The sequence below is a fragment of the Leptosomus discolor genome, chromosome 1, assembly GCF_034619465.1.
Source record: "Leptosomus discolor isolate bLepDis1 chromosome 1, bLepDis1.hap2, whole genome shotgun sequence".
Lineage (NCBI taxonomy): Eukaryota > Metazoa > Chordata > Aves > Leptosomiformes > Leptosomidae > Leptosomus > Leptosomus discolor.
The window spans coordinates 28,348,014-28,366,256 of record NC_141391.1 but is presented as its reverse complement, the minus strand read 5'-3'; the positions used below and the strand labels follow the sequence as shown (position 1 = coordinate 28,366,256).

Here is an 18,243-nt window from a genome sequence, read left to right as displayed (position 1 = left end):
TTCTTGTTGTAAAGGAAAATGCCATTATGGGAAAACTACTCTTCAGCAGGCAGAAGAGAAAAATCTCAAGACTATCTCATATGCTATATGAAATACAGAGGATCTTTTTGATATAATAAAAACAAAATAAAGAGGAAATTAACTGCAGAGGAAATCTGTGTCAGAGTATGTGAGCAGATCCCTCCAACAAATGAATCAATGGAACGTCCTACACAGATGGATGAGTCTTACTTCTCTAGTCCTCCTAATAATGCCATTTAGGCGAACATGAGAAAACATTCTTTCCATTGAGTTATCTTTATTTCCCAGCACTGACTGCAAAGCCTATTGAAAGTAGCCAGCTGTTCATATTTTATCTCAAAGTGACACCGAGGAAACCAAAATGGTAACTCAGAGCTGTGTAAGTGTAGGATCAGCTTAACTGCTGTGGAGGGACAGAACAGGTGCATTATGTATCTATGCATCCTATGCACAGGAGATTTTAGCAGTTGTACCGACAAAATTATATTTATTAACATTAATTTTAAACAATAATAAGTGGGTGTGACACTTAGCCTTGTGATACCAGGACAGAAATACAGACTACAGCTGCACCTCAGCTGAATTGGGGAAATTGTGTCTAATGCTCTGTGACAATGTCAGGTCTGGAGAATCTGAGAAGACAGAAGACAAAAATTTTTCCAAGCAGGGAACAGACTCTTACAATCAGTATTTGAAAAAATGTAGATCATAAATTCTCCAATTAGTGCATCTCAAAATTCATGTGTGTGAGGGAAGAACATGATTTATACTGGATATCGATATAAGAAGTAGAGTTTCATACATTTTCTTTGCAAGATAAATTATTACAGAGCATATGATCTATTTTTGAACCCTGAAAATTCCCATTTAAAACTTCGGAAATATTAATGGCAGTTTCTATAGGTGTTCTTTTTTGTTCCCCTTTCTGATGCAAACTGTCAAACTTCATTAAGTAAAAAAAAACATAATTAGTTTGAGAATCTGTCATGTAACAAGTGGAAATATTTACAAAAAATATTTTCATTTAGGCTTTGGGGCATGGACTCTGTTCTACATTTGTCATGTGTTTTATTTATCCGGCTTACATTTTCAGAGGGCAGATCTTGGCAGTGTGAGTATGTGTGTGTGTGTGTGTACACTGTTAGTTACTGATAAAATCAGAATGAGACATTAGAAATAACAGAAGTTCATGCTTTACATTGTATATCCCAGTGAAATGAACTTTTAATGAAAATTGTACTTTTGTCTCCCAAATTACCCTAAGCCTCATTTTCTATTGAGTTTACTTGCTATGTCTGTGAATTCGAGTCACACAAGCTTAACAATGTTATCAATTAATTGTTTACACAATACCAATGTAGTAAAGCTAAGATCTGGCCCCAAGAAGGCACGTAGCCAGGTAGGTCACAGGTGAAATGCAAAGCAGGTTTGTTTAAAGAAGTCTGAATGAAAAGAAGAATGCAATACAGGCTTGAAATGTCAGCTCCTTGAAAAATTTAACCTCTTTGTCACACAGCTGCTGCATTAACTTTACAGTGGAGATTTTCTTCACAGCATTTACTAAATGCATGTGTTTGCAGCTGCAGAAAAAAAGGTTTGACTGTTAGTGAGCTTCCATGTCAAGGGAATACAAGTTGCAGGATTTTCATAAACTTGACTGTGGCAGCTGAACTGAACATAAATCTGAAAACAGTCAGTTCTGTCTATTTGCATTTTCTAGCAACTAGTGATGTTTTCACAAGAGCTGACTTTTCCCCTTAAAGTATGATTTTGGTAAAACTAGAACTAGTAAAGGTGGAAATACACTGTTTCTGCATAATAAAAAAACCTCTGCAAGCTGCCTCATATAAGCTGTGGCAATACATTAGGGATTTAAAAAACTGTTTTCAGATGGGTTTTTCAAACACTCAGTGCAATAACATGTGTAGCATAAATATGAACTGAGCATATTGGAAGACAGACATTTTCAGTTTTGGCCAGAAATAAGGTTTTTTGTTAGAAAACAAAAAAACCTGCTCAGCTGTACTCAATCACAGTAGCTTCAAGGTATCAATCTGTACGTTCAAGTACTTTAATATATGTTCTTCACCTTCTTGTTTCTGTTAAAGACTTGCTTAACTAGTTGTTGTTAATAAAATTTGTTTGAATGGCAATTTCCTTGCTTCCCTGTGCCAATTCTGACAATGGACTAGAACTAGGGAAAGCAACATCCACATATTAATACTTGGCCAGAATCACACAGAAGCCTTCAGATGCCAACCTGTCTGGCTACAGCAAACAGCAGGAAATGAGATCAAATGGTATTTCACTCTACCATACGAGTCTAGGTCAACACTTCAATATATACTTTATTAAAGGATACTCTCTCGCTTGGTTTTTATTGTTTCATTTTTTAACTTCCTTTCATGAATATTTGTCATTCTTCTAGCACCTGCATCTTAAGAATGTGAGATGTCTGTAGTATTCACTCTCACAACGTCCCCATGAAGGAAATTCCAACCTATATTAATTACCTGAAGATACAGGAAGACTGTCCTCAGGTAGGGGAGTTCCACATTTGTAAGGCCTATACATATCCAAAGGTCGACATTGAATTTTAGGCTGTGACTGCAGGTTGTCCAAAAGAAAACTGTTGCTGCTAATCATCAAAGCTGACTTGAACTTTAACCAGAACTGAACTATAATTCAAATGTATTAGCTCAATTTAAAGAGGAGTAGGTCTTTATCTTTAAATATAAGTTCATTAAGCTGCACATCTAAATCCATATTTAGTTACATAAATGTCTGGTTTTTCAGACGTGGTGAATATGGGCAGACCTCACGAACAAAGCGTCAAGCTAAAAGGGGTGCTGCATCTAACTCACGCAGGGTTTGCTCATGCACAGAGTAATTGAGAAAGAGAATGGGTCACAAGCAGAAGGTCTCAAAGGAAAAAAAAAAGAAAACTAAGACCTCCTCTGTATGTATTATGACAGTTCACGAGTTCATGGGAACTGGCTAAGACAGCTGCAGCCTGCAGCAAACACCGGGAGCACTGCCAGAAGAACTACACCAGCTGCAGGTCTCCCACCTCACTTCTTGCTGACTGAAGCTCATCTTCTTCCCCTACCATAGGAGGAGCTCCCATAAAGTGAAGGTCCACATCACGCAAGATACTGCCAGCTGCTTTTGTGAAACTTCTCTGTCTGAATCAACAGTGCTATCTTTGTTTGACCATACAGGTACTGGAGAGCTAGAATCAAGAAACAAAATTTTGAGCTTAAAGATCTACCCAAAATACCTTGTAAATTCAAGCTAGTAAATTTGCGGTCGTAGGAGGATGTGGTAAGAGTGCTTTTGTTATTTATCTGTTCTGTCTTTATAATAGAACTTAAGCTTCCTTTGTGTCCTAAAAAAACATGGTGAAAACCATAGCTGCCAGCTTTCCTCTCACAGAGGAGGATTATTAATTGTTCACTGAAGGAGAAAAAACCAACAATGGTGACAACCACAGAGATAGGGCACTGACTGCCTCCCCTCTCAGTTGGAGGGGGTCATGTGAAGATAAAGACCAAACTTGGAGAAGAATTAAATGGAGGTGGGGGAAACAGGGAGGGCAGTGAAGCGCACACTGGCTGCGGGGCAATGCTTCACTGCTAGAAGTAATTCAGCTTGATATTTCACTTAACACACTGTAACCTTTTAGCCATAACCTACAAGGCACTAAAGGATGACTTCAGCTGCAGTTTCATGGCTCTCAGAGCTCATGTACACCCCTTTCTGCTTTTAAATGAGGGATCTTACCTAAAGTACGTAATCCTTCTGGAGCTTGAAGCAAGTACAGCTCTCCTCCTTGGCCACATTACCATTTATGCATGTCCTCCACAACTGAATATACAGGTTCTTTTCATTCAGTAAAATATTGGGATGGTTCTTATTTTCTCCTCTATTCATATGCATATAGACATACAGAGGTTTAATTTAGACACATATTTGTCAGCCTATTCTCTGAAGGACACAAAAGTATTTTAAAATGGAAAGGATTCATACCAGGTCTTCCTTTTCACTGTGGGAGAAGTGGCTTGCATGGGTCACAGGATCGGAGTTACAGCTGCTTGGCAGCTGTGTGTGCTTATGTGCTCATGATTGTGTTGTGTGGGAAACAAGAATAGATGGTTGCATACTGCATGGGCACAAGGAGATAGTCGAAGGAACGATGAGGTGAAGAAATGAAATTATTCTAAGAACAGTGAAGACTGCTGTCATTTTTATCTGGTGGGAATGCGTAAGGTTTACATCCCACACTTGCATGCCTTCCCCTTCCCTCTGACAGGTTCATAGTTCCAGTGGAATGTACCTGTAGGAGGATCTGCTTGTAGCAGAGGGGCATCCCCAAGCAGATGCACCAACAGTGAGCTTCCAACATCAAGGCAGAGACCTTGAACTGATCTCTGTAACAGACAACGAATCAGAACTGACAACAGAGCAATGAGATGACACATCCATCAAGGACTTTGCATCTAAGAAGGGCAGAAGCTCCGTTTTGTTTTGGCCTTATACTTTACAGAGTATATAGTCTCTAGTTAAAAGGGGCAGAATGTTAGGAAGTTAACCAAGGGCTAAAGATAGCCTGGTGCAATTTCTTGTCCAGCAAACTGTATGATCACCTGCGGACACCCACAGGAAAAGGTGGACTTTAGGCATGTAAGTATATATAAAAAAAGAGAAAAATTAGCTTATCTGATTAGGTATCTATATGTCCATTGGCACCTATGCTTTGCTGTTGCACATGCTCATAGGTTTCTTTGGACAAGGACACACTTTTCTCATCTGTTAAGGCCTCATGGCATTTGGGACTGACAAAGTAAGAATTTGTGCATGTAAGTCTATAGAGGTCTGATAAGCAGATGGGTCCCTGGCAAAATGAACACCTGTAACAAAGAAGAGAAGTTATGGCCATTTCACACAGTGGCCTCATCCCTTCCTCTGTGGCTCAGCAAGGAAGTCTAGTGAGCCAGGAAAGTGAGTTAGCTTTACCACACAGCTTTCATGCTGTGGATGGACTCCTCTGAAATGAGGTACTGCATTTCCGGTCTTCCAGCCTGTAGAATTATTCCACAAAGAGACTTTCCTGTGCCATAAGGGATTGATCTTCATAGGCACAGCTTTTGTACTCCAGAGCCTAAGCAGGATCAGACAGGCTTATGTAGTAAGTACACAAGGAAGACCTAGGGATTAACTTCACTGTCAACCACAACAGAAGAAATCCTGCACCCTTTTGCTTCTACATTATTATGTATTTCTAGAAATAATTTTCCAAAGGACACCTGAAGATCTCTCCAATCTCTTTAACTCCCCATCCACTTTCACAGCTCTGTACTTCAGCCATTCCATACTGGCAGCTTCTCTTTGCTTCTAACTAAGGAATTTTCTGCTGGGTAATGTGAGACCACTGTGCTGTCTGCACTGGGGGGGTCTTGTTACCCAGTGAGCAAGAGATCAGCAGAGCCAAGCAGCTGGTAGGACACTGCAGTCCACTGTTATCAGCAAGTAGGCTCTTCACAATTTTTTAAAACTCTCTTTTTAAGGTACACCATGACTAACACTAAATAGCCTAGTACTATCAATGTGCAAACAATCCTTTAGAAGCTTTCATTCTAAGAAAAGACTGAGGTGGCCCACTATACAGTAAAAGTGGGATTGGTTTGTCCTAAAGTACTTCAAAATTGTACTGGGAGAAAATCATAGCAAATTTCATTCAAACTAAATTATTTCCTTAATTTCAGTTGGACAAGGACTTCACATATAGCTTATTAGTATTTAATGGATATTGATAGCTTCAAGAAACAAGATGGCCTTAGGGGAAGTCTATTTCTTGTTAAGAAAAAAAAGAACACTTTTCGACTAAATTAATTCTAATCCCACTTATTTCTACTAGCATAGCTGCATTATAAGGGAAACTTTTTTTTTTAAAAACACGGTACAAAATGAAGTTGCAGTTTCGTACCTGTCCATCTGTCCCAATGGTGCCTCCACAATCTGTGAGGAGCTCAGACATGTCATAATAGCTAACAAACTCCCATAAACAGGCTTCCAGGTTCAAATTGCGGTAGAAGCGTAAGGTATTGAATCCTCTAATTATCGGGCTGTATTGATAGGGAATGGTCTCTCCAATCACATCTGGATTTTTGGTAGCATCAGTTAAGAAACCATGGTGAGTCTTCACTTCCGTGTAATCCAACAGGTTGGAGCATTTATGGTTTCCAACTCTAGTTCCATCAGGGCTAAGTGTCAGCTCAAAGTTCGAGAGCTCTCTTGTAGAAATAACAGGCAGCATGCCTAAAAAACATTAATTTATAGCATTATCACTAATTTTCAGTGGTCAGAGCTGCTTAATTTAGCCAAAGTTAGTCAAACACTAAAGCATGTTATGCAGTGCTTCTGTATTTTCTACTTACAGCAATTAATGTACTTTAGAATTCTATGAAAGTAGATATGCTAAGTGTGTATGAGAAAGTTATCCACAATAATTATGTCTTCATACTATGAAATGCCAAATAAAATATTTCTAAATCTCCAACACATTTTTTCAATCAGGATTTTGTGTGATTTTTTCAGACACACGTAGTAATTAAATGGCTTAATTTTTTTAAATAAATAAATTCTTCTTTGGTATATCCCTAGGCGTTTCAAAGTAGTTTTACAACATGTATGTCTAGCCTAACTTATACGAACTATGCAATTAATCTGAAAACACTTAATCTTCACATCAAAGACTATGTAGCATACAGTATCTTATGTACCTTGTTGCAAACCACACTTGTACATTCAGCACGTTTTTCTCTGGTTCCACGTGTTAAAAGATTATATTACTATTACAGCTGTTTAAACTAACATGATCAATAAAATATCTCAAATAACAGCTTGTTGTATGAATTCTGTCAACTCCACAGCTGATTTTATCATACCATCAATATGTGGCATTGTGACTGTCAGTTTGATGAGGTTGGCATAATCAGGATCTTCTGGGCCAGTATAGCGCAATTTGGCAGAGAATGGTTCTGCTCCAACTACTCCTGACATACGAGGCTGACAAAGACCTAATGGAAAAAAGAGAAAGCAACTTTACTTTATGTTGAAGAGGAAATAGTCTGTATTTTCCCTTGCATTAGTTTTAGATGCACTTTTTTCCACTGTACAAGTTTCCAAATTCAAGGAGAATTTTCTTGAATGACAGGTAAATGTTTTGAGCAACATTTACCAGGGGCTTGAACTGGAATTTATGCAAAAGAGGATTCAAATAGAAATCCTTAATCAACTGGACCACATTTCCAAAACCAGGTGATGATATTGCACCTGTACATTTTCAGTTGCATGTGTCAACCATACTTGCAAAGTCAGTGTCAAGTGCCGTACTTTCTTACATAGGTCCTCAGAGGCATATGCTTTAATTCCTCCCACTGTCTTAAGCACATACATAGCTTTACAGAAGATACCTGATCAGTGTTTAGTTGGTTTTGGCACTGGATTAGGGTGTGGACCTATACCTGCCTTCACAGGACTCTATGAGCCTCCTCTTCCATTAGTGACCAAAATGTATTTAGCATAATTGTGTGAAAGGATAGAAATACTCTGCTCAGAGTAAAGCCAGCTTCAAAGTTAGATCAAGTTGCTCAGGGCCTTGTTCAGCTGAATTTTGAATTTCTTCAAGAAAGGAGAATCTATAACTTATTTTGGCAATCCTTTCCAGGGTTAGTTCAACCTCTTCCAGTACTAGTCCTGGTTTGTAGGACCAGAAGATTAGGTTTGTAATCATATGATCTGAGATACATGCAACTTCTAGTTCCATAGTTCAATGCAGAAGTATCTGCATTCTGGCCACAAGAATCACAGCACATTGTCATGCGATGGCCAAACTAAGACAGAAACCAGCAGAAATGGAAAATCAGTGATCAAATGAAAAAACAGTTCCCTTTGACCATGTTCTGTTCTTTGCCCATTTCTAGAGGGATTACAAGAAAAGAGGAGGCAGACCTCTCCTCTTGGAGAACTTACTGGTCTGGTGGACCTCATCCAGCACAACGGGTCCAAGTTGAAAACTTCTGGTATGAGGAAATAAAATTCCTCTTCTGCACATGATAGCTTTTTTTTGGGTGGTTTTTATTTGTTTATTTGGGTTTTCTCAAATGCAAGTAAGATGTGTAAAGAGGCTAAATACTAGTTTTTGCACAAACTGTCTTACTTTTGAGAATTTGGTCTAGGCACTGGAGGTCAAGCATCCCCAAAATTAAAAATATTCAGGATTTTGGCAAGTTGTTTTGATCATTGCCCTTCTTTCAAAATACCATCTAACAATTCCCTTTATGTTGTTCATGATCTTCAGTATAGTTGACTTCCACATCACAAGTTAGCTCAGGTAATGGAAGTAATATATGCATGACAATTCAGTCCTGAGTCTGAGCTAATTAGCCCTGCTAATTTGTCAGGTGTGATCCAAATAATGCATTCTAACACTAACATAGCCAGTTTGTTTCACATAACAAAACTAGCTCATAGAATGGTTTGGGTTGGAAGGGACCTTAAAGATCATCTAGTTCCAACCCCCTGCCATGGGCAGGGACACCTTCCACGGGCAGGGACACCTTCCACGGGCAGGGACACCTTCCACCAGACCAGGTTGCTCAAAGCCCCATCCAGCCTGGCCTTGAACACTGCCAGGGAGGGGGCAGCCACAGCTTCTCTGGGCAACTTGTGCCAGGGCCTCACCACTCTCACAGTAAAGAACTTCTTCCTAATATCTAATCTAAATCTCCCCTCTTTCAGTTTGAAACTGTTACCCCTCATCCTATCACTGCACTCCTTGATAACAAGACCCTCCCCCATCTTTCCTGTAGGCGCCCTTTAAGCACTGGAAGGCTGCTATGAGGTCTCCCTGGAGACTTCTCTTCTCTCAGCCTGTCCTCAGAAGGGAGCAGCTCCAGCCCCCTGATCATCTTTGTGGCCCTCCTCTGGACCTGTTTGAGCAGGTCCATGTCTTTCTAATGCTGGGTATCCCAGAGCAGGATGCAGTACTGCAGGTGGGGCCTCACCAGAATGGAGTAGAGGGGCAGAATCACCTCCCTCGACCTGCTGGCCACGCTTCTTTTGATGCAGCCCAGGATGTGTTCGGCTTTCTGGGCTGTGAACTCACATTGCTGGTCATGTTGAGCTTCTCATTAACCAACATCCCCAAGTCCTTCTCCACAGGGCTGCTCTCATTCCACTCATCGCCCAGCCTGTATTTGTGTTTGGGATTGCCTTGACCCAGGTGCAGGACCTTGCACTTGGCCTTCTTGAACCTCATGAGGTTTGCACAGGCCCGCCCCCTCCAGCATGTCAAAGTCTCTCTGGATGGCCTCCCTCCCCTCCAGTGTGTCAGCAGAACCATACAGCTTAGTGTCATTGGCAAACTGAGGGGGCACTCAATCCCATTGTCCAATGTCACCAACAAAGATGCATGTGTCTGGGTGTCACTTACATCCAGCACAAGGTTGTCTGCATCTAACAAGCACTACACTGCACTTTGTAGACAATACCCTTAGGCAGAGTCCTCTTTAGCATGTAGGATTCCTTATAGTGCAAACAAAGGCAACTTGAACCTACAGTGAAAATGTCGAATAAAGGACAGGGTAAATAGAAATTCCATTCTTTAAGCTCCTTAAAGCCCTAACTTAATGGAAAATAAAATATTTTAACTAAAATATTTGGTTGGAAAGGCCAAGGAAACAAAAATTATATTGCAAATGAACAATCATGTAACTTATTATCTACTGTAAGATCTCACAAAACCAGAAGAGTTAATGTAGCTACAAAAGCAGCAGAGATGGCACAAAGAATGCAAAATCGCTGCAGAAGGTTAATAAAATACAATGTTTTGTAATTTACCTTGACTGCTGATAATTGCTTATTCTCCATTTTATACAAGAAACAAAAGTATCTGTGATTTCTACAACTAAATAACATGCTATCAGACTGTACTCATGTGCATGTCAGTTCTTCACCTCTGCTTCATAACATTATTCAGTACGAGTTTGATGAAAACAAGTGGCTGGGCAAAGGAGGTAGACTACAGTAACTCTGCTGGCTGCAAGGATGCAGCATCAGTTCAGTATTGACTAGGAAGCAGAGAATCAGAGGGAGACAAAGAGAATATCGGAGAAAGAAGAAGGGTGGATATTATGAACACCTCAACCATGAAAAAATTCTGTCTGTGCCCTGTTATTGGACACTAGTTGCTTTAGTCCTTAGTCGAGGAAGACACTGATTCTCAGGTGTCCAGTGAGACCTGAATGCCAAATGAAGCTTTTCTTCTGGCTAGGCATTCATAACAGCAGTCCCATGTGAGTTCTCCAGTGTCTAATAGGAGCTGAGATTGTACTGCAACATTACTACAGTTGAATTTGAAAGCCAACAGAAACCAGGTTTCACTAATTCCAACGCACGTTATCTACTGTTCTCCAGAACACACAAGTTTGGTATGTGGATAACTATTTAAAGATGTGGAGAACTAGTGAAGCTGAAAACTATTTCCTTTATACAGTTCTCTGATGTGAAGGGAGTTTTTGCACCACCTCTATGAACAACAGAAGAAAAGTTGAGACTGTAATTTTAAAACACCTTATCATTTGTTAGGATGGAATCTGGGATCCAAAAGAGGTCTGTGGGTTTTGCAATATGTGATTATGTCTTACCTTCTGATGTACTTATAGTTACAATAGGGCTCATAAGCTCAAGACCCTCATTCCCATCTGAATTCACAGCACGAGCTGCACACTGGACACGAGAACCAGCTTGAAAGTAAATGGAGTCAAGTGTAATCATCTTGGAGGAAGTGAAGAAGGTATCAAAGTCAACCTCCTTCATGGGGCTAGTCACACCATCAGGACCAGTGGGTGCACTTACAAGCCACCGGTATTGTGTCAGAGTATTATTGATGTTCTCACTGGCACATATAGAACCAGTCTTGTCAAAGTCTTCATATTTAGGATTACAAGCCTGCAGAACAAGGCAAAGGTGTTAACAATTTATTTGCTTCATGGCAAAGGAATTTTGATTTATCAAGTCACAAAACTCAACAACATGGAACCGACAACTCCAGCAAATCTCTTAAGAAATCACCTTATTTTGGCAGTGATGCTTTTAGCACTGTTTTTGTAGATTAAAAGGCAGGTCAAATTATGCTTATTGAAATAAAAATATTATTTTAAATTATGGTTTATGGGTGAAAACCTAACACAATTATGAAGGCACAAACTACACTCCCACATGCTACTTTAATTTGAATTTCACACTTTGATCTAATTCTGCAAATGTACTTTGGATTTCAAGATTTCTTTTTTTAATTATTATTTTTTATTTAGGAGAACCGTTCAAAATATGGTCCATTCCTGTACAAAAGAAATGGTGTGAGAAATAAACTGAAGATGCAGATGGACCAAAATCTTCCTCAAAGCTTAAGACTACTCATGCAAACCTTTCAGTTGTAAACTTACAATGAAAGAAACCTGTAGTACTTCAACAAACTACCCATTTTTCAGTCTGTGGCGCTCATTGAAAACAATGGCTGATCTGTTTTCTCCAGTGATTTTAACTCCACAAATTAAGACAAGATGATGCAGAAAATAATAAGGTCATGCAATCATAGACATAGTGTAAGTATCAAACTGTTGTTAGTCACGAACAAATGAAACATCTTTCCATGCCTTTTATCCTCCTGAAAATTGATTCATTATCCAGACAAATTAGATTAGCTCTTAGGACAGTACTAGCTTGAATTCATGTGTGACTCACAACAATATAGGTTGATACTGAATGCCTAAAATCCATTGAACAAAATCCATATACTGATTTTGTTCCATCTTTCCACAGAGATACTCACTGTGATACAGATGACAGGATAGCCAGCTACGGGACTGGCTCTGTCTTTGGCTCTAGAAGTATCATCATATATCAAGAGGGATGCAACTTGAGGGACAGAGGGAAAGGTGACATCTGCCATGCTGTTCATTTCTTCAATGTAGACAATGGCCTTGGCTGTCTGGTAATAAAAAGGCAGAAACAGTTCTCTATGGACGTTTAAAAAAACCAAGGGGATTCAAGCTGGACGTTGATCAGAATATGTCTACCCATTGAAATACTGTCCCAAAATAAGTTCTAAAACCTCAACTGTATGAGCTATTGAGAAAGAGTTGAGGCACTGGAAAGTATACTGCCGTATACAGGCAAGAGCAAAAATGAAATTTTTCGTTTCAGTACACTGAAGATACCAGACCCTTTAACTTGTCTCCCAGCTTTCTTGAATCACTTCAGTATTTGGGTAGAACCCTAATGTGCACTGTATGCTTCAGCGCCTGGTGGAAATGGGGTGTTTGTCATCAGCAAAGGCTGCATCTCTGCTGTTGGGCTACTGGAGTCAGACTATATACGGTGTGGTACTGATGAAGAGGCCAAAGAGTTTGAAGAACATTTTAGGCAGAATCAGATGAAAAATTAAAAGTATGTATGATATAACGCTAAATAACAAGAATGTGTGGCTATTTCATTTCACACAACAAGAACAATATTAACGTGGTTTTGACAGCAGAAGCCATATTTCACCTGATTGCTCTTTCTAAAGCATAGAGGTTATACTGTATTGCCAGAGAGTGTTTCCAAGAGGACATCAGTTTTTAGGACTGATTCTATGAGGAGACTGTGGAATGATAACTTGAAGACTTCAGTCTCTCATTGTCTCTAAGACTCCATGAAGATTATTGCCTTGGCAACAAACTGTTTTGGGTAGGTGCTACTGTGTCAGCTGGGATGATCTTCTTTGTCTTTTAATATACAAGCCAAGGTGGTATGTATAAGAAGAGTAAAGCTATGAGCCAGAAAGCAAAAAGGTCTGTTTACCAGATTTTGTTGTTGAGGACTTTGCATGAGTTTGTTACCTGTATTTCTGCGACCATGTTCTCATCAGGCTTCAGGTGAACAGTGAAAGCTTCCCTCATCTCCCTTACTCCATCAAAGAGAACTTCAATCTCCACAAAGTGCTGTGTTTCACCCTCCTTAAACTCAATTTCTAAAAACATAATGAGACACTTAAAAATAAATCTGTTGTTCATAACAAGCTGTAATTCTAAGCCCAGCCATGAGAGATGGCAGCCAATACTCACTTTTCAAATTACAGACGTTTATAGATTTAGTTTAACCTATTTGATGCTAATAATGAATAGCAGTAGACACGTGGAAATCACTGGAAATGAGGCATTATCATCATCAAGAGAGATTTGCAAAAAACAAGATCTAGTGTAATAGAACTTAATATTTTGAAAATGATCTGGGACTAATTGTTACAATCTGATCTAGTGGACGGTGTCCCTGCCCATGGCAGCTGGGTTGGAACTAGATGACCTTTAAGCTCCATTTCAACCCAAACCATTTGATTCTATGATTACACAAATGTTGGTAACATGTGTGAATGACCGAAAGACTGAAGAATTCTAAATGAAAAGTATTGTCAGGTCTTACTCAAACAAAATGCATTTTAATACAAAGGTATATACTAAAAATAAGGCACGAAGCTAGAGTTGCACAAAAGAGTACTGTATTTTGAAAAGCATTGTCTCTGAAAAAACTTCAGAGGTCATGGTGGATAAAAATTCAATTTTAGCTGACTGCATTGGGTTTGTGTGGCAAGATTTTGGTATTGGGGGGGCTACAGGAGTGGCTTCTGTGAGAAGACAGCAGAAGCTTCCCCTATGTCTGATACAGCCAACGCCAGCCAGCTCCAAGATGGACCCACCTCTGGCCAAGGTCAAGCTCATCAGCAACGGTGGTAGCACCTCTGTGATAACATATTTAAGAAGGGGGGGAAAAACACTGTGCAACAGCAGCCGGAAGAGAGGAGTGAGAAAATGTGAGAGAAAGAACTCTGCAGACACCAAGGTCAGTGAAGAAGGAGGGGGAGGAGGTGCTCCAGGCGCTGGAGCAGAGATTCCCCTGCAACCGATGGTGAAGCAGGTCTACAAGAAAAAAAATTTATAGTGCTACAAACTCTACTAGTCATTCCCTAAACTGTGTGGGTGGTCTATTAATGGAAAGATATCTATCAGCTAAGAAATTTCTCATTCTGTTGCACAACTTCTCTCCTTATTCATTACTAGTGAGGAACAGCAGGCAGTGAATTGCAGAGATATGGAAAGAAAGCTTAATTATTATGAAAGTAGAAAAACAGAAATAGACTTTAACTCCTACACAGAGCAAAAGCCATTAGTGTAATGAATTTCTTGAGAAACAACTATACAATCATATGCTATGAGTAGATGCCTCTGCAGAGTAATGGTATTACACTTTGTAAACATTACTAAGGTGACACTTGCACATTTCTTCCATGATTACTTGAGCTACAGATGTTTTCAAAGGAGTCACAATTCTTTTTTAATATATTCACTAATATCTAGTATTTCAAGAGCAATTTTGCTGTTGCATACTACATGGGAACATGTCCATACTGAATCTGAATAGCAAAACGTGTGTGTTGGGTTTGTGTCTAGCGGGGTTTTGGTAGTGGGGAAGGAGGCTACAGAGGTGGCTCCTGTAAAAGGCTTCTAGAAGCTCCCCTGGCTCTAATTCGGACCTGCCTCTGGCCAAGGTTAAGCCAATCAGTACCTCTGTGAATAAACATATTTCGGAGGGGAAAAACCTGTTGGGCAAGATTTTGTTTGTGAATTTTTGTTTGGGACCGGAGGAGAGTAGAGGGATGTGAGGGAAACAGCCACGCAGACACCCAGGTCAGTGAAGAAAGCAGGGGGGAGGTGTGCTGGAGCAAAGGTTCCCCTGCAGCCTGTGGTGAGATGGCAGGCTGACCCCCTGCAGCCCGTGTAGATCAATGGTGGCCCAGATTTTCACCTGTGGCCTGTGGAGGACCCCCCACCAGAGCAAGTGCCTGTGCCCAAAGAAGGCCATAACTCTGAGGCAGCCTTTGCTGGAGCAGCCCATCACTGGGAGGGCTGCAGCTTGTGGGAGGGACCCATGCTGGGGCAGGGGAGGGCTGCGAGGACCCCTCTCCCTGAGGAGGCAGGAATGGCAGAGGCACCTTGTGACAAACTGCAATCCCCATTCCCTGTCCCCCTGTGCTTCCTGGAGGGGAGGAGATAGAGAAATCGGGAGCAGAGCTGAGCCTGGGAAGAAGGGAGGGGTCTGAGGAAGGCATTTTTTAGACCTGGTTGTATTTCTCATTATCCTTGGTGGTGGTGGTGAAATTAAATCAATGTTTTCTCTGAGTTGAGCCTGTCTTTTGCCCATGACCATAACTGCTGAGTGAGCTCTCACTGTACTTTGTCTCGAGCCTTTTGGTTATATTTTGTCCTCTCCATCCCACCAAGGAGGGGGGTGGTAGGAGTGAGTGAGTGGCTATGTGGTGCTTTGTTGCTGGCTGAGTGGGCCTAAACTGTGACGACACATTAATGGATGTTGTTGCAAAGTATTTTTTTCATAAAGTTATTTATATTTTTCAAACATTGTGTTACAGTCATAAATAAAAACAAGTAGTAGGATGTGATAATCATCTGAATGATCCTACCTTCTGATATAGGGTGATAGTCTTCTCCAGAAGTAGCAGATCCATCCTTTGTATGAACTCTAACGACAGAAACCTTGGAAGTGTCTCCCAGACGAAGCACTGGGATTTTTACAACTGCTACTTGCCTTGTTTCCTTTGGTTCACTCACACTAAATTTGGTCTCACCAAACTTAATAATAGCTTCTGTAAATAGAAGAAAAATTGTTTTAGAGCACACAAATGGGCTTCCAAAAGTCAATAACAACAAAATAATTTCTTACTGTCTGCATCATCCCGAATCTTTATCAGCGTCTCATTTTGTTCGCCAATAGAGGCACCAAAGGAAGAATCACTTCTTGGAGTGCCAAGAACCAGACGTAGTTCTTCCTCTTCTTCATGGAAAGTATCATCGGTAAGCACCAGCGTACAAGGCTTCTCAGTTTCACCTGCAATCATTCTGAAGGTAATATCATGCAGAACTTGGGTGTTCTTTGCTCTGTTACAGCACTTCCCTCCAAGATCAAGGAACCACAGGCTGCTTCTGCTGGCCAAGGCATCCACCTTGACACCACATAAGTTAATGAGTAATGACAATACTGAAAACAGAATTAGTAATCATTACTTTTCTACGGAAACTCATTAAAGTGGAATCCCCCATTTTGGGACTTCTTTAAGACAAGTTTCTATTTCATGTATTCACTTCACACGCGTTGTTCCTTTTGTTTTATCTCAGAATAAAACCCTCTTCTCAGTGACTTCTCCCACAGTGTGCATTTAAAAAACAAATAGTTGCACAAGGAAGCAGAGAAACAGAAACTTTCACTAATACTAATGATAATTTTGTCCTGGAGTTCCTTATTTAAACTCTCTTTTGATTGGATACTCTCCAACTGTGTGGACCTTCAGTAATATTATTCCATTTGATTCTAATGTCTTTTAAACTCCCACTGATTCTAAATGACAATGAATATTGCCTTAAAAATGCTTTGGAGTTGCAAAATGCTCAATTTGATTACTCACAAATCAATGTGTCTAGACTTACTAGATGTTCAGGGACTCTGGGAAAAAGGCCTTGTCTTAGGCCTTCTACAAAAGCAGCAAGAGTCATGAGTGGTGTACAGAGTGATGTGCTCCCAGTGTCAGACTTAGTGGGCTCATCATCACGAGAATGACTCCTACATTTCTGACAAAAGGAACAGCGTGGGATATGAGAGAGATGAGATCAATTTACAATATTTTTTCATCATTATACACGTAAATATGATCAAGGCTCTTCAATATGAAGAACTAGACCATGTTGTATTGACTGTGTTCATTTCCCGAAGGTCCTTTTTTCCCCCTATAGAAAATAAACTACCCATCAGGAGGAGAAAAAAAAAAAAATCAAAATATTAATCTTGCTCATTTTTAGATGGGAAATGCAAAAACTGTGTTGAAACTGCCACATATTAAACACACCTAAGGAGCTTATGGAAACAAGATATGATCCTAGCAGACCTCTCTGCTACTTGTCTTCACGGAGAAATGGTGGAGCAACACTCAAAAAAAGAGGAAAGTCACTTCCTAAGGGGCCCAGATCCATTCATCCTAACAAGTTGGACCCTCTTTCCTGGTTGCACAGAAGCAACGACAAACGTATAGAGCACCTGACAGAACTAAAAGCTCAGAGCAGCTCTAAATAAAGATAGACTGAACTACTCACTTTACAGGAGAACTATGATACATGTCTACAGAAATCTGAAGGTCATAATTTCTGTGATAAAGGCATACCAAGGATTTCATGCTAATGACAGAATTTGTTTAGGGCTTGTAAAAAATATGTGTGTGTAAACTTACAAGACTAAAATACTAAACTGTCTTCTGCACAAATAGAAGGAATTCTTTCAAGGTAGTAACATCTGATTTATATGTATTTCATCTCTGATGTGAGATATTAAGCACCTGATATTGGTGAACTGCCTCAGGACAATCTCTGTGAGAAAAAAAAAATTCAAACAGAAATGAGAGAGCTATATCCCTGTTGAAAGATCTATTGCTCACTTCAGAGCAAATCAAATACATTTATCAGAAATCCGCAAAACAAAGAGCAGAGCTTCTGAAGTTTCCGACAGCAGGTCCGTGCTTCTGTTATTGTGTTATGCTGAACCTGCTTTTGCTATAAAAAAGATCCTGGCACTCAGGCTGAACCTGTATGAAGTTATGTCCCTTTGGTTCCTATTGATTACCCCTCGAGGTCAGAAGCGAAGTGAAAAGAGACAACATAATTTCTGTGCGCTCTGCCCATTGTGTACAGAAAAAAGCTTGGTTTTCCAGTGCGGTCTTTTTGGCACTACTGGCCAAATGCAAATGGCAAAAGTAATCGAATGTTGAAAAGAAATTAAGGTAAATATTTAAATTAAAAGTTACTGTTGTTGTATAGCATTGTTTGTGGTGTTGGAGGTTGTGCGTGGGTTATCTTGTGGGGTGATTTGGGCTGTGTAGGGTTGGGGGGAATGTCAGAAAGTAGTTTAATGTAAAATGCCAGCTTTGGAAGTCGGAGGTTTAAGTCCTCTTTTTCTGAGTTTGAGTTGGGGGAGGGAGAGGACAAGGGCTGGGGCTTGGGGGTTGTGGGTTTTGGGGGAGGGTGTGCGTGGAGATTGGACAGGACAAGAAGACACAATTAA

General features: G+C 40.1%; 1 protein-coding gene across 1 annotated transcript in view; it reads right to left on the bottom strand.

Annotated features, from left to right (window-relative positions):
- FREM2 (FRAS1 related extracellular matrix 2) overlaps nt 1–18,243 on the bottom strand; it is a 142,872-nt gene that overhangs the window by 17,964 nt on the left and 106,665 nt on the right. Inside the window, exons 10-16 of the mRNA XM_086481908.1 lie at nt 15,862–16,026; nt 15,602–15,784; nt 12,969–13,099; nt 11,918–12,076; nt 10,731–11,034; nt 6,969–7,100; nt 6,008–6,339 (exon numbers count right to left, since the gene is read on the bottom strand). Coding sequence (XP_086338034.1) covers nt 6,008–6,339; nt 6,969–7,100; nt 10,731–11,034; nt 11,918–12,076; nt 12,969–13,099; nt 15,602–15,784; nt 15,862–16,026 — 1,406 coding nt within the window. The remainder of the gene's footprint in view (nt 1–6,007; nt 6,340–6,968; nt 7,101–10,730; nt 11,035–11,917; nt 12,077–12,968; nt 13,100–15,601; nt 15,785–15,861; nt 16,027–18,243) is intronic.